Raw genomic sequence first — 22,949 nt, forward strand, 5'->3', positions numbered from 1 at the left:
GTATTAGAGAAATTATCTGAGCCCAATATCCCCTCTCCTCCTATGTCAGCAGTCTTTTCACCCTGTGCTGGAGGCTGATCAAGCAAGGAAATAAAAGCAGCCCAATAAGGCTACAAAACCTGTGGAGCTGCAGATATGGATGCAGTATAAATTACCTAAATTGTGAATCTGTTAGATTTCTACCCTGTCAATGCCCAATTTCTTTAAAAATTATCTAACCTGAAGTTTCACTTGTATGACTATAGTAATAATTATAAAAACCTCAATTATCAACATTAAATAAGTTGTCATCTTTCTCTGAGTTTTATCACATTAATAGAGTATTTGCCTTTATATAATTTAAAGTATTTTAAAATCATATTGTATTATTTTATCATAAAGTTCATAAGTAGAGTCATAAAACTAGAGTTTAGAAAATAACATGCAACTGAGTTTATTAGTTTCAACAGAGTAATCTAATTTATTTTTAATTTTGCATTATTTCCTTAGGTGATTAATTTCTTTACTTCAGGGTGTCCATGACTTGTGAATATTCACAACTTGCAGTAGGTGGTAGTAAACTGTTAGTAACAGTGGCTAATGATCACTCTTTTCCTGAATGGATCATACCATTTCATCAGTTTAGTCATGTAGCAAACCATCCAAATCCAGCTTTCAAGAGTCCTATCAATCCACAAAGAAAATTAAAGCGAAAAGCAAATTTTAGGATTATGCCAAAAATTTAAAAAAAAAAAAAATGCAACTAAGACTGCAGAAGAAGAATGAACAAGAAAAGTAATTTTATGAGGCATAAAAGTAGAATCAAATGAAGTCAATGTCTAGAGGGCAGTTTTCAGTCACAGGATGTGCTCATCATTAAAAGGCATAGAAATGGCCTGGAATAAACTCCATAATGTTCAACCAAGTTCAACAAGTCCAAAGTCCAGCATCTGGGGTGAAATAACCCAATGTCCCAGTACTGACTGAGCCTGACAAGCTGATAGGGATGTCTAATTGCTGCCTTCAGATATCTAAGGGATGATTGCAGAGAAGGCAAATGGACTCTTCCCAGAATTGCAAAGGCAAAGCCCAAGAGGCAACAAACACAAATTGCAGCAGCTGATATTCCAATAAGACACAGAGGGGAGAAGAGAATCACTATGCAGGGAGTCAATGCATAGTGTTCATGGAGTCTTCCACCTTGGAAGTATTCAGATCTTGCCTTGACATGGCCCTGAACAGTCTGATCTAATTTCAGTTAATCCTGTCTCAAGCAGGAGTGGGACCAGATACTTGTCATAGGTCTCTTCCAGCATAAACCACCATTTCTGTAATTCCTGACTGCTGGCAAGCAAGCACTGGCACACTGTTGAATTCTGCCCCCCTCATATGGAAGGTTTACAAATGAAAATGTGGAAACACAGGTTCTTATATTGTTTTATAACTAGCTCATACTAGTTCAGACTATAATATTTTGCAAACAAATTAATCCAAGAACTCACTTTTAATTACTATCGGCTCAGTGTCCAAGGCTTGCCTATTAATTATTGTTACTATGGCCTTATTGCCAGATAAAATTGTTTAGCAAATTACTTCATTTGCAGGAGTCACAACTCCAACTTGAGACTCCCCTTGATAAGTTATGTCTTTGGCTAGACTGTAATCACTCTGTGTGAACTGTAAGTGGCCACAGTTTTTACTCCTCTGAGCTAATCTCTTCACCATTAGAGCATAAAGTCAGAATTTAAAATGCAGTGGCATCATTGGGTAATAGTGTTTGTCTTTTATTATTGATATATAGTGTCGACACAAATAGTGAAATTATGCAAAATGTGAAATTATGCAAAACATGAGAGAGGAATCCAAAGTCCATCTGCACAAAACTCCTCCGACTTGTGATAAAAAAATATTTGATTAGGGATAAGACAGGACTAAACTAGTATTGTTTCAGGCAGCATGGACAGTTGCAGTGATTTAACCTTGCCTGGCTGCCAGATGCCCACTAAGAAGATTCCTCAGTGCTCTCCTCAACACAGCAGGGCAAAAGTAATTCATAGCCATCCTCAAGCGGTGCAGGGAGATGAAGACTGAGGCTTGTGGCCAGTCCATAACAGCTCTCTGTCACTCCCTCCTCTTCACATTCTTCCCCTACCCCCTGCAATGGCACAACTCTGCTAGGTGTGGGATAACCTAATATGTGTAGCTGAGCCAAGTGAATTATTTAGAGACATCATCAATTTGTGTGATAGAGTCAGTGTTCAGAAAGATGTCGAAACTTAAACCCCTTGAAATGAAAGGTATTAAAATTATTGCTGAGAAAGCACAAAAAGTTACAAAAACACGACCGTGCCACAGTTCAGCAGTGCGCAGCACTACGAATATGATCTGGTCATAAGTATGCATCTATATCTATACACATTTGTATTCATATATGTGTGTGCCTGTGATATACAATATATACAAAAGCAATTCCTATTCTGTCTAGTATGATGACCCGGAGATCTAATCCATTTGCAAGATACAGACTCAGTTTTCTCTTGCTCTGTAAGGGCAGTATGATTAAGCTGCACTGAATCTTATTTTAAAAACTTTGGGTTTAAGTAAGTAATTATTTCTTTTTAGTAAGGTGAAATATCACTATGTTGCTTTCATTTTGGTATGATATTGCATTATATTAAGGTTCCTGCTGTCAGGCCAAGATTTTGATTGTGATTTAGTGCTTTATATCCTTTCAAATGGCAATCCTTTCAAATACCACATTTCTCAAAGACTGGACAGAGAACTGCTATGTCATCCAAGTGTCTCATTTCAAGACTTTCTCATTTCTTCCCAATTTATATTATCTCCATTTCTGTCAATTAACAGATAGTAGAGCTTCTCTCTTCCAGAGATTGACTCAGAAGTTTCCCTTTCCTTTGACAGGCAGGAATATGGCTGGTGTGCTCAGATCTTCCACAAGGAAGAGTGTCATACCACAAGTCTGGGTTTGGCACTCTGAGAGTCAGAAACAGTAACTCCCAGGGCTCAAAACATAGAATCAGGATGACTTTACTTTTCTGAAGCTCAAATGTCTTGACAGATTAAATTTATAACCAAATGGTTACATTGGTTACTACACTGTCTGTTAATTTACTCCTGCTCTACTATGGCTGCGGTTCTCGCTATCCACTGTGCTTTAACTTTATCAAGGACTTGCATCCCGTAGCACATTTATGCCTGGCAAGAAAATAAAAAACAAGGATGCATTTCATAATGTCTTCTCTGATTAGTTCTCTAGTTCTGTGGTCAAAGAACCATGCCTTACACAGATTAAATTTGTGCTGCTGAATTACTGCTCAGTGCTGAACATGCTGCTGAACTATGGCACATTACTAAACAATTCATTTCCCAGCACTTCCTTTATAAATAAAATTACTTTTAAAGGAACTTTTTAAGCAGAATGAGGAAAGATACAGCTTTCACTCTTGTCCTCATAATTACCCTTAGGATAATTAAGGAATTATCAAAAGAAAACTGTATAAGCAATAAATTTGGCAGCAGTATTTTATATTGTCACTTAAAAATATCAAATTACAAGAATTAGTACAAACCCAGTGACTAATGTTACAGTTCTGTGGGTTTGCTTGTTCTTTATCTGAAACAAGTATCTTCAGTGCTTCTCCTCTGAGTGGATTTCTCTTCTTCTTATTTGCATACCCTGTGCATGATTATGACTGCTCAGGAATGTTGTAAAAACCTATGTCAATTAAGTTTTATGATGTAATTCATTTACAAGCATCTCCTATAAATATCTGTTCATGTGGATTATTACTTTCCTTCTCAGGCTGTGTCTTTTGTCAGTCCTTAATTCACAGAGGCTTTTGGGACAGAAATGAAGCTGAAAAAATCATCTGATAAGAAATATGTTCCTCTTAGTAGCTATGAGATTTTCTTTGCTTCTCTACTTGCAATTTTTGTGTGTGTTTGTGTTGGACTGATTGTACTGTCTTGGTTATCAATCCAGGAGTTGGAACGAGGTAAGTAGGCAATCTTTATCTACAGACCTTTAGGAATTCCTTAGACTTTGAAGACAGTGCTCTTACAACTGTAGTTGTATGTTTTTTATTTCATGCTATGTTTTTAATGCTGGGGTCAGGTGAAGTGGTGTTCTAGGGTTTATGTGTTTTCCTCCCCTAGAAATTGATATGAAAAAAATAGGGGGAAAACCAAGCACTGGAATCATGCTCTGAAGGCATATGAAATAATTTTCATGGTTTAGGTTTTGGGAAAGGTCCCTAAGATGCAATCCAAGCTATAAAACTTGGGTAATTCCACCATATTAATCAATTTGTGAAGGTAATATGGAAAACTGTGAAATATTGCTTTTTTCTCCATGTACGAGTTTTGAATCAGAATACAAATAATCCACTGAAAGGCTAATAATCCCCTAGAGCTTGTGGGGCCTATCTCTTGGAATCTATTAATTTTTTATTGAAAAAATATTTTTAAGTCATTTATTGGTGTGAGAGAGCTCCTGCAATAGTCAGCTGCCTGCACTATGTAAAGCTCAGGTAAAGTCATTCTTAGTCTTTATTCAGTTCTTGGAATGTGATGGAAGAAGTTCCTGATACTCAAAGCAAACTAAATTATCAATGTTTCATGATTTTCAATTTGAATTGAAATTTTGGTTAAGAAATAATGTGGATATAAATTAAGTGGGGGGGCCACAGCTGGAGGACAGCATCCAGTTCAGGGCTCCAAAACATGTGAGGGATAAGGAGCTATTAGAGAGAGTCTCAAAGAGATTTTTGTTGCTGAAGAAATATTCTGTTACATTAATGATTTTACTGCTTTCATTAACCAAAAATCCATACTATTTCATTCTGATGGATAAATTTTCATGAAGACTGAATTTTCTGTAAGACTTATGTTAAAAAAATAAAAACAACCAACGAAAGCCATTATGTCAGAATATCATGTTTGTTCTTTCAGTTGCCATTGTTTTTATTTCCAGATTTTAAAAACTGCACCACCTACCAACTTTCCTACCTTCTTACCAGAATGTTATCATACTCCAGTAAAATAAAAGGGTGTGTTATTGAATCTAGAGACAAGCTTTTACTTAATGACTTTGTTTTTAGAAGAAAAATAGTAAAAAATTTGTAAGAATATGATTATAAAATATTTTAAATTATAGTTGATATATAATTTTAAAAGGCTTTTACTATTTAGAAATATTTTTAAACAGATTTGCAATTGTTTTGAAGAAAAGCCTTCAAAGAAGCTCAAAGCAGTCTGCTATTACTAGTTGATATTAAATTGGTGTCATTATGCTATGCCTTCCATAATAAACTGTTCATGGTAGTATTTATTGCTTATCTGCTGTTATGATTCAGTTATTAAATTTATTAGAAATGCCTCTGCCGAAATTAATGTTTGGCAAATGAGACGATATGCCAAAGTCAATATTATGGGTTTTACCTAACAGTAAATGAGAGAGATAAAAAGGAAGAAATAGGAAAGAGGGGACTGAGAGGGGAGAGTAAGGTGGAGACAGATTAAGTAGAAAATATCAACACTCCATGGATCTCGATGGCATCCTGTTGATCTTCTTGGTGGTAAGGGTTTCTTGAAAAACACAGAATCCAGTGAATTAATATACATTTGGGCCAGGTGGGAATGCCCAGGTTCCTGTTAGGAGGTGTCTTCAGGGAGGAGAGGGCTTTGGTGGTCACAGCCTCTTTATTCAGTTTTGCCTTAATGGGCAAAATTCCTTCACAACAATGTTTAAGCCATGAACTATAATATTTCAGTCTCTGACATTTCAGTCTCTGTCTTTAAACTTGCTTTGATGTTAATGCCTTCAAAGTACCACTGGTACTGCAACTGGTAAGAAAAAGGCATTTCCTATCAACCAACTTTAATTCAGATATTTTGTGAGAATTTCCAGTGTGTTACACAGTGAAGAAATATGTTTTAAATGTGTAATGAATTCCTATATGAATACCTCATGTCCTGTAGCATATTAAAATCAAGATTAAATTTGCAGCAAGGACCAGTTGTCTAATTTCTTTATAAAGTCTCCCAGAATTTCATATATGTGTTGGTGAGAAAGGTCAGGTCAAAAATAATTTAACTTATATTCTGACACTGAGTATTTGCAGTGCTGTCATCAAAACCAGTTTACACATATAAAAAAGAGCACAGCACAAATACGAAAATTGTGAGGCAATAATTAATAATATTTTTTATCTAAAACATGCAAAATACTCATAATTCACTATTTGTCTTCCCATTTATCTCTGTCCCTTTTGTCAGACATAACTGGGCATATCATTGTATTCTTTATGCACTCACAATGTTGCTGGAAAACACATCTAAAACAAAATGGAAAGTAATAAGAACTAAGGGCAAAGAGTATTCATAAAAATATGATTACAGTTATAACTATTGTAAACATCAAAAAAATTTTTTTTTTAAACTCAGCACTAGGCAGAACGTCTCTGATCACAAAGCAGTAAAAAAACACTAGAAATTATTGTATTGATGATATGTGTGAAATAAAATCTAATGTAATACTTTTCATTTATATCTATATCATTAAAACACCTTTTTTTTTTTTTTTAATTATCTAGCTGAAGCAGATGTGAATACTCATGGCTATATGGGAATATTTAAAATAGCCTCTGGTACATCTTTCACTTCAACCTTACAAAACAGTTCGTCAGCTGATTTCAAAGTCCTTGCCTTTGATGTCGAAAAATTGGTAAGAACCTATCAGCTTGTGGTTTATTCAAGAGTATTTGTAGGTACATTAATTCCCTAACATTAACTACTGTTGATGTTTTTTTCTTTCCAAAGAAGAGTTATTTCAGGTCCTAAGCCTGGCCAGAACCCAATATATTCCTTATTTGAGAAAATCGCTGAATCATTGAAGAAATACCTTGCTTACGTAGTCGAGAAAAAGTTATTTAGTACTAAAGCCATGATTACAGTGTGAGAATGTGTGTATTTTTAATTACTGTATTGGTTCAAGATTTCTCTTTTTCATATAGATACAAAATATCTTTCAAGAAAGTGATCTGAAATACAAATTTGAGAGATGTGAAATTTCCCAGTTCAAGTAGGTACAGCTTAATTTAACTTTGAAAATAAATGTCAAAAGTCCTCACTTAGATATTTCTCTCAGAAGTAATTACCTTGATTATCAAGACATCCTTGGGAACCTCCTATATTATGCCTTTTACACCTTACATCTTCCAATGTGCTCAATTTGACACCAGTGTGTTTCCCTGGGCAAGCTTCCTTCTCAAGCTGATGTGTGTCCCTGCCTTGACCAAACCAGTAAGGCTGAGTGCTAAACACCCACTCAGAAAAATTCCATATTTCAAAGAACTGCTGAATTATTTCTTTGCCAAGGTGCTGTTTGCAGGGCTTCTGATCCTTGCCATCTAAAAGAAATTTCAGGTTAGAGATCTCCTGGCATAAGCCTGGAGGCTCAGGCACTCTTATGTCCCTATGGATACAGATCCACTTAATTCACACTCCTGAGGGCGTTAGCAAGGCTGTCATTTGACACCAGGAAAAGCTGCAGCCTCTGCGTCCTAAAGATTCCATAAATCGGTACAGTAAGATCTGCTTCATTTAGTAAAGCTCATTTTCAATATCCTGGGGTGTTGGTTGTCCTACTGAAGGCTAGCTGACAAAAATGTCCAGGTTTTACAGCCAGGTCTGTGGTGTTAATTCCATCTGCACTATTCTTAATAAGGTTCTGATTCAGCAAAACATGTGTAACGCTGTCTCTCACTATTAAACAGTTCCAGGATGTGTCTCCATCCTGTCCAAAACATTCTCATCTCAATGGGAAGCATGTGGTGTTGGTTGTCGTTTTTCTTTTTTATTGTTGCTTCTTTTTCTGCAGGAAATCTGAAGATGACCATGACAGATTGACATCAGAGACCAGGTAATTTTATATAACAAAGTTTACTTAAAATATAGGCAAGAGACAATGATACTACTAATTTAGACAGTTCTTCTGTGGACTGTGAATAGATTTTTAAAAAACCAAAACCCAAACACTTTTAGAATTTAGATAAGGCCCTCTAAAGAGGATGAAGCTTCAAGACATATCTTTTCTCTTAAAACTTCCTTTAGAATTAGATGATAAAAAATGATAGTCTCTGTGACTGTTGATTTAGAAAGATGTTGAAGAGTGAGAAAGGTAAGAAAATATCTAGAAAGGAAGAGATATAGGTTTGTGCTGAGTTTGCTCATGTAAAACTGCTTAAACTGGGCTCAGATCTCATGTTACTACCAGTAACTCAAGTTTTAAATCAAGAGAAGTCTAATGACACACTGTGATAGGCAAGAACAAAACAGAGGACAAAAGATTAAGACTCTTGCAGAACTGAAGAACCCTGGGAAATGAATGGTATAATTGGCTGTCTCATAGGTGAACCCAGAAAATTAAAGTACACATTACATGAAAACAAATCAATAGTTCTGTGCTACCACATGTTCTTGTGATATCAATGTAAGTACATAAAGTTGATAAATATGTAGAGGGGATTAGTTTATTTGAATGACTCTCCTTGGAAAAAAAAAAACAAAAAAAACAAGATAATGGGATATTATCTGACCGTGAATATCAGTAAGTAATGGGAAGCAGATTTACATTGAATCAATCTTCTGATTGAAATAGTGAGGACATAACCCTATTAGCTAAGAATTGGAATATGATCAGTTTATGAAGGATTATATAACATTAAAGGAATGGACTACACAGCAGCAGGAGTAGGCCACTTTTAAAGTGTTGTCCTTGTGAAGGTAGATCCAGTCAGGAAATTTGGTTTCTGCACAAAGAAAGGGACTATTCTAATCAAAATTTGGGCATCAAAGATGGAGACATCTCTGAACAGTTTGCTCAAGACTGTCTTTGTAAGTGCTGGGTTTTTAGCTTTCTCATCTGGTCAATTGAGATGCCTTTTTTCAGGAGGAGATCACATTATGCCAAAGAACAGCTTATTTCTTTATATCAACCAAAATGAGAATCTAGATATCTTCCCTGTAAATAACTGTGTTGGGCAAAACTCATTCTGCCATGGTATCTTGATACAACAATCATAGAAATTGCAGAAAATCTGCTGGTTTTGAATATTGGATCTTGTTTTTAATACATTAGTAAGGATCTGTCTTCACTTCTGCTTTCAATAACTTTGTCTCAGACATTACTTTCTTTTCATTTTAAAAATGTTTACCCCTTCAGGCAATCTGCTTGGCATTTCACCCTTGAAACGCTGCTGCTGAGTCACAAGGAGAGCAATAAAAGCTTTTGTTTGCTCAGCATGGCCTAGAGGTTATCAGAAATATGCAAGAAAGAGCTTTTCTACATATTGCAAACTGCAAACTATGGTCAGCAAAACAACAGGATTAATCGCTCCTTACAAAGAGCACTACTGAGTCAGTTGCAAGTGGGTAGTTTAAGGATAAAAAAGTTTACACCTAAATTTAAGGAGAAAATGTGTATCTTTTGGAGAGAGCAAACAGAAAACACTCTGGATAACATTCATAGACGTTAAATGCAGTTTAACCACAATTTCTAAATATCTCTGTTTTCAGCCATCATTGTTTCCTTGTGAGAATCCACAGATTTCCTTTATAAAAATGGTCACTTTGTATTATATTTTGCCATATTATACAATTTTTGTAATACTTCCAAGTTCACCTTCAATATTTTAGGGCTAAACCTACTGAACAGCAGTAAAGCTACTTCTTTAGTTTTCCTCAAGTCCAGCTCCACTGCAGCAATTGAAATGAATGTTGTCTGGTTTTTGTTTGTTTGTTTGGGTTTTTTTTTTTTTTCTGATAGTGCAAGTAAGACTAGATAAAGAAAAAACAAAGTTTCTCCAAGGTTCAAACTGACCTGATGATTAAGAGATGTTTCTTTACGTCATCTTTGCCAGCCAATTTTTAAACAATCTGCCTTTGCCAATGGAACCAGTGTTAGAATGAAATATGGTCTAGATGACGTCGTATAGCAGATCTTTTTCATCAGCTTGAATAACTAATTAACTTCTCTGTTTTGTACTGCTAGGGTGGTTGTGATCTTCACCCTTTACTTTACCCAGATGGTAACAGTTGAGAAAATAAAAAATGAGCTGGTTTTGGGTGTCATTGCGAATAATCCTAATCCTGCCAAGGCTTTGAAAATTGATGTGAACAGCATACAAATCACAGGTAATTTTAGTAAGTTTTCTGTTTGTTTGTTTGGATTTTTGTTTGTTTGTTTTTTGTTTTTAATTCTAAAAATCCTTCAGAACTACAGGTAGCAGGAATGAAAGCTTTGGCTCCCAGACAGCAATTAGATTGTTACTTTTTCTCTTGGGTGCCCTCCTCGCCCATTACATAACTTTCAGTAACAGCTGAAAGAAGAATTTACAACCTTTTCTACTAGAAAGTATGAGCCAGCATTGCGTAGGTTCCCTAAGGAGGGAGCAAAGGGCAAAGTAGCGGTTTCCCAGTGAAAATGATTCAATTTTACCTCTTATTCAGCATGATATTTGTAATTTTTAGCCCTCTAATTAAAGCAACTAAGCCCCAACCATGTTGTTTCATAAGTAAATACAGTTACAATTCTGTTCTGCTAAAGAATAAGAAAATGGCTCAGAGTTGCAGTGAGTAAAGACTCATTTACTGAAAAATATGTCCTGTAGAAAAACAAACTGCTCTGGGAGAAGTGCACCCAGGGAACTGGCTCCATATTACTGTAGAGCCTAGGAAAATGTAAGTGGGAGGGACAGGGCTTTAAGGACTAGGTAGTTTTAAATTCTGCAAATATACAGATATTTCTTGTAAGTACTAGAAAATATATCAAAGTCTAAATGGGAGCCCTTCAAGATCAATGGATTTTTTTTTTTTTTTACCTGAATAAAGCTTCAAAACAGCCCTGCACTGAGGATGAGGTTAAAAAACAATGTGAATTCTTTGAAGAAGAAGTTGATTAGCTGACATTTGAAGACCTGCTGGAGTTACTATTGAATAAAAACTGAGGAGTGGCAATCTGCTGTGCCATGTCTCTTACTCTATATTAAAAGCTGCATTTTTTATTAAGTACTTCAAGTATTCAAAGGCTAAATGCATAGTCTGGGCATGTTTAGTTCTCTTCACTGTTTATTAGAAATTACCACACAACACTGTGGAAATTGATTGCTCATTGTACTTCAAAAATGCCACCAAAAATAATTAAGAGCCTCTTAAAAGGTTCATCCATTGATGAACTTTGAAGTAGTCAAACTTTTACTGCTGTGGATCATTAAAATGCATCTTTTCACCTGAGATATCACCTGTCCATTCTACCAGGAGTGCTCCAATATAATAATTGTAACTAATTAACAATCACAATCATATGTGGCATTTTTGCACTGTGTATATCATCTGTTCTGCCAGAGGCATTCCTATTTCAGAGAGGGAGAGAGGTGTCACACAGGTGTGACTTGCTTGAAATGAGTTTTCACAGTGATTGTAAACTATCCCAGGTTAATTTTAACTCATTCATCTCTTCTAAATACTGTTCTCTAAGACACAGGTGCTCTGCAAATATGTATAGAATAAAAAGCCTCCAGACAGGTTTCCCAGGTGAAGACATTCTATGTGCAATACAATCAGTAGGGATTGAGGATTGAAAGGAACTGCAGTGGCTTTGAAACCTCATAACCTCAACTCATTTTTTGGAATTTTTCCTCCTTGGGAAGATCATGGAGTTTGAGGAAAGATGGGGAACAGAATGAAGCAAAAGGAGGGAAGCAGGATGCTGACAGGGATTCAATGAGAAATAGTCACAGCTGATTTCTTTTTAATCTTTATTTCTGCCATCTAAAACTAGACACTGTGCGATAAAAGAAGTTTATGATGAACTTGCTTTCTTCCAGTAGCTGCTGAAAATCCTACTACAATGATGCCTTTAACCTCATCAGGTCAGTATCTTTCTCAAAGCAGACACTAATTTTTGCTACCAATACAGGATGAAGGAAAACAAGACTTGCTGTTCATCTCACATAACTTAGTAAAGCTGCTCTTGCTGCAGCTGAGTCTTGACTGCCAGTGTCCATTCAGTGATAATTAACTGCTTTCACCATTTCTGACTATTTGAGAAAGCAGTGAGTGATCTGTAGTCTGTACAAAATCTGTAGGAGCTTAATTAGAGTATCAAACCAAAAGCTGAGTCTCCCTTAACCAGCTGAGCTGCAAGCTGAAGATTTTGCAGATTTAGGGAGGTAGATCAGCCTGGGGAGTCCTGCTCTCATGTTGTGGTTATTGATTTACTAAGCAATGTTGACAGACAGATTTTCCTTCCGCTATCCCTGGAAAGTTTACGATTATAAGACATGAAGCAGACAAACTTAGTCTCACAAACCTGCCAAAAGTCAGCCAGAGATATAAACAATACAATAAGTGCTTTATAGCACTAGGTGCAGGTAGCCACATGCAAATTATCACACACAAACTCTCCAGGGCAGGGTACCAGACCAGAAGGTAAACAACTGCCCCTATAAATATAGGAGACAAGTATTTGATATTCTAATTTCAGCCACAGTAATGAAAGAGTTACTATTAGTCTGCTTACAGCCCTACCAACGTGTATAGTCCAAAGTATGCAAGTACTATAGGCTATTCCCAAAGATACCATTTAAACTGCTAACATTCAGTTTTTTCCCCTATCTGTCCCTTCCTCTGCTATGCTATCTTAATGCTCCCCTGGTCCTAAGTTCAATGTTGCTAATCATCCTCAAGCAAAAATTTGGAGACTGGGGGAGATTCTAAGGAAAGGGGAAGGGAGTTGGGAATTGTCAGCACCCAAGGTTGGAATGGAAACAATATTCCTGTTGTGAATTTCTTCTCCCTTGGCCTTGGTTCTGCTTGAGGTCACTTTTGTATTTTTTGTTAATTTTGTCTGCTTCCTTGTTCTTTCTGTTTCATTCCAAATGTCACGATATACCCACGTTTTACCACACATTTGTACATTTACACATGCTGGATGTAGGGTTATGGCTCTGCTGGCCCTAAAAACATCCTTTGCCATCTCAACCTGTACTTTAATGAGATTTTCTAGTAATTGTGCTTATAGTACTGCTGCTTCTTTCACTGTCCTGTGTTTTCCTTTAGGGATTTTGCTGTCAACTTGCGCATGCACTTTTGGGAACATCTGTAGCAACCACAATTTTTCAATAGTTTTCAAGATGTAGCTCCCTGATAACTGTTTTCTTAGAACTGTTTGCTCCTGGATGCATCTAGGTTTTAGGTCTTGGAACGTTTAATTCCTTCTAATTTGTTTATCCTGTAGTAAATGTATAGACAGATATGTTGGTATAAATATATATATATGTTTGTGTGTGTGTGTGTGTATCTCTTTGAAAACCTGTGATGGTATGAATTAAGCTTTTTTCCTCTGCAGTAGCTGTGAGAACAGTCCATCTATTCACTGCTCTTCTCTCTCTCTGCCAAAGAAATTGTGTCCCTAAATTTGCTGACACAGAAGTCACCGTAACCAGAATGGTCTATTTTAGCTAATAGTATTTGCTAAATAAGCATGTTTTGATAAAAAAATTGGTGGGAAATCCTCCTGCAAGTTTGTGCACTAGGTAGGGGAGAGCAGGAATATCTAACAAAAGTAAGTTGTTGATGGCCAGTGGTCAGCAACTTCTGCCCAAAAATCTGATGGGTGACAAGCTATAGAGAAAGCCTTACTGCATCTCCCTCTTTATTCCTTCAGGCCCTTAATATTTAAACTGAGGTACAGGATCCAGTACCTGCAGTGACATGGGGATTGTTTTCAGTTGAAGACATCATCATCCTACTCACATGTTTGAGTCTTAATTTAGAAAGTAAAAATACTAAAGAGGGATACTAAAGCAAATTCAGACAGGAAAAGAAAAAAGACTGTATGGGAGCTGGAAATGCCAGGTGCAACCTCAATGAAGTTGGAGCAATCACAAATACAAATTCCATTTTTCCAGAATGTTTTGCAGTTTACAATCACTAATAAAAATCTGCTTATTTACTTAGGCATTTGTTCATGTGTAAATATGTACACCCACAGTATATATATATACACACCTGTATGTAAATAGACAAATACTAGATAGATTTGAGGCTCCTAATTTATTTGTAGAGCAATTTTATTTGTCAGAAAATGTACATTTACCTTTTAGTACTAATGTTGAAGTGGTCATAACTTTTCTTGTTTCAACAGATCCCACGAGTTTAATTACAAGTTCCCTGACACCAACTTCAGGTCAGAACTTTTACAGGGGAAGACAAGAAAGAATTGCTCCTGTTTTAGTGGGAGGAAGGTGGAAGGGGGAAAGAAATCTTTTGAAGTTATTGAAACTCTTGCGTTTCACATAATTTTTTCTTCTGTTTATTGCGACGCTTGAGCTTCAGGACCAACCCACTCAAGCTGGCACTACCATATCATTACCTGGAATGTGGGGAGCTTTTTTTTTTCTTTTTTTTTTTAATATCTGCAATAATGCAGTTATAAAAGCAGATTAACTGCTGCTTAATTCTGCCCAAGTAACCACAGAGGTGCTCCCAGAGAGCAAGAAGTAGAGTTGTAACCTTGAGCTGTGTTTGTCCAGGTTCAGGACAAGTCACCACAAGCAAGTCCTCAACAACAGTGGGTGAGTAACTGTGTGTGTGGAGGAGCAGGGAGGTTACAAAGAGCAATCTGAGATTGCAAAATTGCACTGCTCATGTACAGCCTCTCCTCACAGCATTCAATCCTTGTATTCCATTCCTGAAAATTCAGGAAGTGCAGGTTTACCTTAGACCAATGAGACCTCTTCATGGAGAAGGAACTTATAAGACTGTACATGCTACAAAAATGTTGCATGTGTTATGCATGTTGATGCACACATTGACACTAATACTAGCTGCTCTTTTTAAAAAAAGTTCATATTATTTCTTGACTTTTATGAGGAAAATAAAATAAAATAAGCAAACTGATAGCAAAGTATGACTTCCAATGGACAGAAAGCTGAAGATGTTTGAATCTTTGAAAACATTCTCCAGCCTTCTTATATGGTGAAATATATTTGATATCTACAAGCAGTCTAATGTGCTCGAGTCTTATGTGTTTACTGTCCTTATTTATTTGAATATAGCACTTACAGCATAATTTAGGGTAATTTGCCATTTAAAAGAGAAGTCAGAATGTTTAAGTAGGAAAAGTTGATTTCTTTCAATCCAGGAGGTGGCAGTGCTGTTTAGTTTTCTGAGCTGAATAAACCAAAAATTGATCATGTTGTGTGTAAACAATGATTTCTTGCCTGATGGGGCTTGTGCAAAATCTCTTCCTGGGTTATTGCTTGGAATTTTTGCTCTGGGTATAGAATGCACAGTTTTGTCTCTGCTCATCTGTGGAAATTCATTCACTGGCCTTTGTCACCTCCAACACTTTACTGGAGCACGTTTGGTTCATTTTAATTTCCAGTTGGATGCAAAATGGTAAATCTTGTGGCTTTGTAACATTTGCATTGCCAACACTGAGAGTGTTTTGTAAAGCACTTTGAAATGCTACAATGCATCCATGCCAATATCAGTCTGGGACACACAATACAATATCATACCTAATCTGATTACAGAACTAATAGATCTATGAAAAAAAAATGAAAAAGATGAAATTTTATAGATTACTATTTTTCCTTCTTGCATCAGAAATGTTGACCTTTTTCTGTAAGCATTTATTGAAGTAGAGACAAGGAACTGTGTGAATATTTCTGTAGAATTTCATGCAATTTTAAGAATTTTCAAATTAGTAGTTCTCCAAAGCTTAGTTTAGCTTCATGTTTCTGGACCTACTTCAATTCTACAGATATCTAAGACCAAAACCCTCTAAAGACTAAGAGGTTTTTTTGCAGTAGATGAACATTTATGCTCTAGGAAAAGGCTATTAGTAAGATCTACAATTTCAAGGATCTAACAGAAATTTGCTGTTAAATTATACATTTAATTTGTAAAACTGAAAAGAATATGGTTTCTGATAATTCTGGTGTTTAGTAATCTAAAGGCTCTTTTTTTTTTTAGGATATGCTGGTTAAAAAATCCGATTTCTTAGCATGATGAGGTGTGATGTGTTAAAGTTGAAGAAATAATTAAATTCTATTTACCTAAACCCAGAGATTTTTCACTGTTATTTAAACCAAAGTACAGCTTTCTCACATTATTTGTACATAAGAAATTGGAAAAGGTCATTTATTATAAGTCATAAAGTAGTTTGCTTGTATAAAGAAAAAAAAAAAAAAAAAAAGGAATTCACAGATATTTTCTTCCAGCCTTACTACAAGCTTAGTTTCAAAATATATTTCACTTCTGAGAACTGTCTCCATTCTGTGCCAAATTTATCTTTTTAGTATGTGATATTTCATCCCAGGCTTCTAAGAATGCAGTTTTGTAAAACACAATAGAGTGGTTGATTTGATTTGTGGTAAAGCAACTGGAGGTAAGTCAATTTTCCTTTGTAGTGAGACTGCATTACTGTTGTACTATTATTGCTCTCATCTTTATTATTCCAGCTGAGTGTTTGCCACCTGCTGAACTCTGTGCTGATGGTGCAACCTGCATTAGTGAAGATTTCTTTTGTGATGGAATCTTGAACTGCCCAGATGGTTCAGATGAATCTGAAAAAAGATGTGGTAAGAATGTACAGTCCTGTAAATCAGTCTTTTTAAACATCTGCTTAAAACACTGTCAGTAGTTTGTAAATAGTTTATGGGCAATAAACTGCACAGTGAAGTCCAAATCAATTCTACTAAAAATAATAATGAGTGATTTTTATAATATTTATCTTGCAAGAGGAAACTATGTTCTGTAAAATTCTCACTAATGAAGAATATGCTTAATAAATAATGAAATATTAGACTCTTTCTGTTTTAATATAAAGTTATGTGTTTGTTGCTTACTATAGAAACATTACTAATATAAATCCTATGTAAATTACAAAATAATATAGAAATTTAATATGAAGATTTGCATCAGTGATATCAAACAGTGTTCAGACCAGATGACCTATACAGGTCCCATTCAAGCTCAGCCTGTCTCTGATTCTATGAAACTACAGATCTGAAAACCCAGTGGAGTTTAACATAAAGAATTCTTATCCTGCAGTGCCAGTCAGTTTGTTTGCCTTTGTCTTATCTTCGAGTACTGTGTCCATTTCTGGGCCACTCACCACAAGAAGGACATTGAGGGCCTGGAGAGGGTCCATGGAAGGGCAATAAAATTGGAGAACAATCCATGTGAGGAGCTGGGAGGCCTCAGCCTGGAGAAAACACAGCTCAGGGATCAACTTCTCACTCTGTACAACTCCCTGACAGGAGGATGGAGCCAGGTGCAGGTCAGGCTCTTCTCCTAGGCAAGTAGTGACAGGACAAGAGGAAATGGTCTCAAGCTGTGCCAGGGGACATTCAGGTTGGACATCAGGAAGAATTTCTTCACAGAAATGCTTGTCCAGCATTGGAACAGGATGCCCAGGGAGGTGGTGGAGTCACCATCCTTGGAGGTGTTCAAGAAATGGCTGGACATGGTCTGGTTGACAAGGTGGTGATCTGGCAAAGGCTGAATTCACTGACCTTGGAGGTCTTTTCTAACCTAAGTGATTCTACTCTATGATTCCATCTGACTTCCTGGTTTCCCCAAGAAAATTTTTGTACCAAGGAGTTTGACTACATTGCTCCTTACCAAAGTGCTGTGCAGTTTTTCTGGGGAGGTGTGCGGGTTAATGCTGCCTGCATTGCTCTCCACAGCCTCAGCTCTCAGTTAAAAGTCTGTCAAGTTATCTCGCAAAGAGAACATTGCAAATGTTTTAGGAGAAATGGGAGCAATTAACTCCCTGAGTGTTTTGTTTGCTTGTTTATTTGTTGGTTTGTTTGTTTGTGGTTTTTTAATATAGAATTTAGTGCTAGAAATCTGGAAAACTTCTTTTCATTTTGCTTTGAGAAGAGGAAAACAGGGAGGGCAGTCTGCTTCAGCTTTCAGAATCATGTGAAATGCTGGGCTCTAAAACAAACAAGCAAGTAAAAGACCAATTAGGTTTCTAAAGAATCTGAAAGCTTGATCCTGAAGGTTTGTGACAGGCTGAGCCTCTCTTACATAAATGTAATTTTCTTCAGAAAAAAAGAAAAGAGAATTGCAGATTCTCTGCCCATTACCTACATTTTTTTCTGACTGCAGTCAGCTCAGGAGGTAGACTTGGCTGAACATTTTAGGGAAAATATCCATCAAAATACTCCAGTAGTATATTCATTGAAGCACATCAAAATGTCTACTTATCATAACAGCTGCATCTATCTAGATCATAATAATTATTGGCTCTGAGTTGTTCCTTCTATGGTTGAGGAAATCAGAAGGTCCTAAGGTTCAGCTAGATCTTAGTTCCATGGAAAGCATTAGGTAACGTAACCCTAAGAAGTTATTCAGTCATTCATTTCTACCATCATACTTTTTTTTTTTTTTTTTTTTGAGACAGCAATCTTATTGGGGTATTTGTTTTTTGGGGTTTTTTTTTTTGGGTTTTTTTTGTTATTTTTTTATTTTATTATCTATTTTAGGTATTGCTAAAAAAGAAAAATGTAGACCTTTATATGCATAAAGTAATATTATGCATCTCATAAAATGAATGATTTTTACTTACCGTCACAGAATCTCAGAATGGCCTGGATTGGAAGGGACCTTAAAGATCATCTCCTTCCAACCCCCTGCCAGGTACAGAGACACCTTACACTATCCCAGGTTGCTCAGAGCCCCATCCAACCTGGCCTTGAACACTTCCAGGCAGGGGACATCCATACAGTCTCTGAGCAACCTGTTCCAGAAATGTTTTCCTAGTGTCTGATCTAAATCTATTCTTTGCCAGTTTGAATCCATTTCCCCTTGTCCTGTCAATCCAGGCCCTTGTAAATAAACTCTCTCCATCTCTCTTGTAGGGTCCCTTCAGAGACAGGACACAATTATGTCGCCCCAAAACCTTCTTTTCTCCAAGTTGAATAATCCTAATTCTCTTAACCTTTCCTCATAGCAGAAGAGCTCCATCCCTCTGATCAATTTGGTGGCTTCCTCTGGACTCACTCTAGCAGGTCAATGCCCCAGATAGGTCTGAATTTAGGAATTTCACCCACATTTTATTGAAGATATTACTTTCATACCTGCTATATATGACAGAATTTAATTGATATTATGCATTGGTAGATACAGACAAAAATAAGCTCAAATATCTGAAGTCAGTGCTGTGTAGACATTACTCAGCTGTGCCTTGGAGACCACACAGGGTTTTAAGTTATGAATTGTGCTTGAGTAGAGATTTTCAGCTCAGGAATAAACTTTTATGCACTTGGCTTTTGGATGTGATTTGCACATCTCTCCAAATATCTACCAAATATAATTTGTGAATGTTTTCCCCTTTGTAACTGAGGATGTTATTCCTCATTTCAGTACAACTGAGCTAAAAATGTCAGGAATGTGCATACTTAATAAAAGTAGTAAATAAAATAAAAAAGTACAAATAATAAAAATAATAAAAGTATGAAATAAATATTAATAAGAGTAAAAAGAGTCAGTGTCAGAAGGGAAAACAGCTGTAGTTACAGTCCAGAGAGCTGGATGATTTGCCTCTGTTCATCTTCACTGATGCCTGGTATTTCCAAACAATTTGGTCAGTTACCATTAGTGCAGCAGTTTTAGCTCATAACCTCATAGAAGTACAGTTCTGGCTGGAGGGCAAATTGTTGATCCATGTTTCTTATATTATTCTATTGTCAGTCTTTCCTATCCAAAACCTCAGAGCTTCTCTAATTTTTTGTATTTAAGTTTCTTAGCAGATTTTATAAAACCAGTGGAATGAGGGGTAAGAAGCTGGATGCACCTTTGGGATAGCTGTCAATTTTTCCACATCTTTAATGTTTCACATTTGTCCCATTCCTAGAAACTTAATATGATCACATGAAATCTAAAATTGTTTAGATTTTCTGAAGTTCTTCAGAGTTTCACAATGAGATTTATGACCAATTCACAATTCATTTCTACAAGTGCTCCTGCATACAAAAGAGTTGTTGTCCTCTAAAAAACTTGGTTTGTTTTTCATCTTGATTGTTATTCCCTCTAGTATTTCTGATTTCATAATGTCAATGGCTTAAAAATATAGGATTAAAAAGTGAATTTTAGTAATCTCTTTCCTGCATTAGAGAGAATTCAGTAAAATCTCAGATTCTCAGAAGATATTCAGGCAACTGAACACCCTTTTTTTTGTTTTATTGATTAAAATTATCTTGAAAGGTTTCTTCCTGGCTCTGCAATGCAGTGCAGTAACAAAAGGCTTCACAAAAGTACAGCTAGCAATTTCAGTGAAAGGGTCTCTAGAGAAATGTGAAGTCTGAACAGCAGCCACTAATAATGACTGGCATTGCTGTAAAGCAGCCACATAGCACGTAGGGGTACAGAAAGGGAGACTGGGGGCTGATCCCAGGAGGGGTTTCTGCAGACTTTTTGCAATTATTATATGTCTAGACTATCATTTTGTTATTACTCACCTCACAGCATCACTACAGCACTGAAAGAGATTAATCAGAAAGTAATGAACTGGCCTTTGGCAGACAAAGATCCTGTCAAATGAAATATGTGGGCTTGACTTGACCAGCTTGGGGAGCTTCTCCCTCAAATTCAAGGCTAACACGATGAAGCCTTCATAATGTCCCATGTATGGAACATAAGAAAATAGAAGTGGACAGCAAGATACAAGCTGGGGAAAGAGTAGTATCCTTTGGCTCCTGCAAAGGATATCTCCTGTCTCCTTAAATGAGCAACTGCAGCTTTTCTTTGGGCTCCAGGATGAGGCAAAAATGTAATGACTTCCATGCCCATCCATCTTTGACCACAGCTGCTTTCTCCCTGCAAGGAGGAAGCACTGGGAGGTTCTCTAGGGAAAAAAGGACCAGTTCCTGCCCTCTTCCTGCTCATTCCTGACACACTAAGCACTGACTATTGCTAGTCTACCTAAGGACCTGATTGAATTTACTCACTGTCTCTTAAGAGATAAGGAACAAATAAAAGAGAACAATAAGAAGATAAGAACAATCATAATAATAGAGGGCTGCAGCATCTTTCTTATGAGGAAAGGCTGAGGGAGCTGGGGCTGTTCTGCCTCAAGAAGAGACAACTGAGAAGGGACCTCATCAGTGTCTGTCAGTGTCTGCAGGGAGGGGTCAGAGCAGGGACCAGGCTCTGCTCAGTGGTGCCCAGCAATGGGACAAGAGGCAATGGGCAGGAGCTGATGCACAGGAAGTTCCACCTGAATATGAGGAAGAACAACTTCACTGTGCAGTGACCCAGCACTGGAACAGATCACTCAGAGAGGCTGTGGAGTCTCCCTCAGTGGAGATATTTCAGAAGTGTCTGGAAACAATCCTGTACCATGTGCTCTAGGTTGATCCTGCTTGAGCAGGGAGGTTGGACCCATTGTGGTCCCTTCAAACCTGACCCATTTTGTGATTCTAAGAGAAATAAATGAGCAAACACTTGTCATTGATTTTATTAGAAAAGTATATTTATCTTTTTTATTATTGTCCATACTATAAGATTCCTTTTAGATCAGATTATGTCTTACTTGTTAACAGCACCACATTTTCATAATCTTCATTGATAACAAGCTGAGTGCTTTCCTTCTTCTCACATTGGTTTTCTTCTTCTCATAGGTAAGGACAGGAAATATGTGAATTAAAGTGGAGAAAAAAAGTATTTCTATACCAATACCCAGCTCTAATGCTAATATAGAATAATAACTATAATTCATGGACCTTTTCTCTATGTATTTAAAATCTTATGTGTTCTGTTTTCCTCTTAAAGATTGCATAAGGGAATATGTTTCTATTTCGGCTCATGCATTAGGCATGTTGGCAAAGTTCATTCTGCACAGTCTTTATTTATGGTGTACAGCTGCCTGAAACAAACCTTGACTTTTATTTTGTGTTTGCTACAGTGAAAGGCAGAAAGAATTTTAGACTTATAAAATGAACACACAAAGAGGCCAAATCTATTCTTTTATATATAATTTCCCAGAGGAGGACTATGCTCAATAAAATTTCCATTTAATTTTCAATATGATTGGTTATTTGTAATTTGGACCGTCATTATAGTATGATTTCATTTCTGAAATTTATTAAAAGCTCTGTATAATTTCTAATCACCTGCCTCGAATTGATGAACTTGTCCATACCTCTCCAGATACCACAGTGTATCATAAGGGGAAAAAAAAGTATTTTTAAGCCTCAGCACATGTGCAGTACTGATTTTATCCTTATGTGAAAACCCTATGATACTTTTTGAACAACTGAAGAGAAAACATTATTAGACTGATTCCTAACATAATGTTCAAGAGATGAAGCAAAACCTTCAGCAATTCTTCAGTGTCTACTGAAATAAATATCTCTACATGAATTATCATTTCCAATCTTGCTGAGGCTTAAAAATACCTTTTTTTAAACTTTTTTGAAGTGAAGAACTTTCATAGAATGGAATACCAACACCAAGAAAAAAAAATTATTGAAAGACCTGTGAAAAAATAGATGATGATAAATGACATTTACCTCAGCTGAATGAATTCAATAGCTGGCAGGAAACTTGGGAGATCCACTTATCTCTTCGAGCACTCAGTAATATATAAAGGCAAGGAACCAGGAAGCTCGTAAAAGTAGAGATAACGATAGTCAACCATATCCCCTTTTGCTTTTATTCACGTGATATCAAATTGTCTCTGGTAGAACAAACACGGTTTTCTGATTTAAAGTAGTTGTAGATAAGAACTGGTAAGGCAAGATCCTGTTTCCTTATAAAAGTATAGAGTAAAATGAAAGTATTGGATTAGCTAAGTCCAGTTGCTGTATTTGAATTATTTAGATTAGTTTAGACTAGTTTGGATTAGTTGGATTATTTCTAATTTAAAAATT

The 22,949-nt window shown here is 36.4% G+C and overlaps 1 protein-coding gene across 1 annotated transcript in view; it reads left to right on the forward strand.

The window, feature by feature from the left end:
• The first annotated feature begins 3,850 nt into the window (after window positions 1–3,850).
• The window catches only part of TMPRSS15 (transmembrane serine protease 15), a 51,427-nt gene continuing 32,328 nt past the window's right edge, over window positions 3,851–22,949 (forward strand). Inside the window, exons 1-8 of the mRNA XM_053969833.1 lie at window positions 3,851–3,995; window positions 6,594–6,724; window positions 7,014–7,081; window positions 7,880–7,921; window positions 10,052–10,194; window positions 11,886–11,934; window positions 14,542–14,636; window positions 16,530–16,649. Coding sequence (XP_053825808.1) covers window positions 3,851–3,995; window positions 6,594–6,724; window positions 7,014–7,081; window positions 7,880–7,921; window positions 10,052–10,194; window positions 11,886–11,934; window positions 14,542–14,636; window positions 16,530–16,649 — 793 coding nt within the window. The remainder of the gene's footprint in view (window positions 3,996–6,593; window positions 6,725–7,013; window positions 7,082–7,879; window positions 7,922–10,051; window positions 10,195–11,885; window positions 11,935–14,541; window positions 14,637–16,529; window positions 16,650–22,949) is intronic.

Source organism: Vidua macroura, chromosome 2 (assembly GCF_024509145.1).
Source record: "Vidua macroura isolate BioBank_ID:100142 chromosome 2, ASM2450914v1, whole genome shotgun sequence".
Taxonomy (NCBI): Eukaryota; Metazoa; Chordata; class Aves; order Passeriformes; family Viduidae; genus Vidua; species Vidua macroura.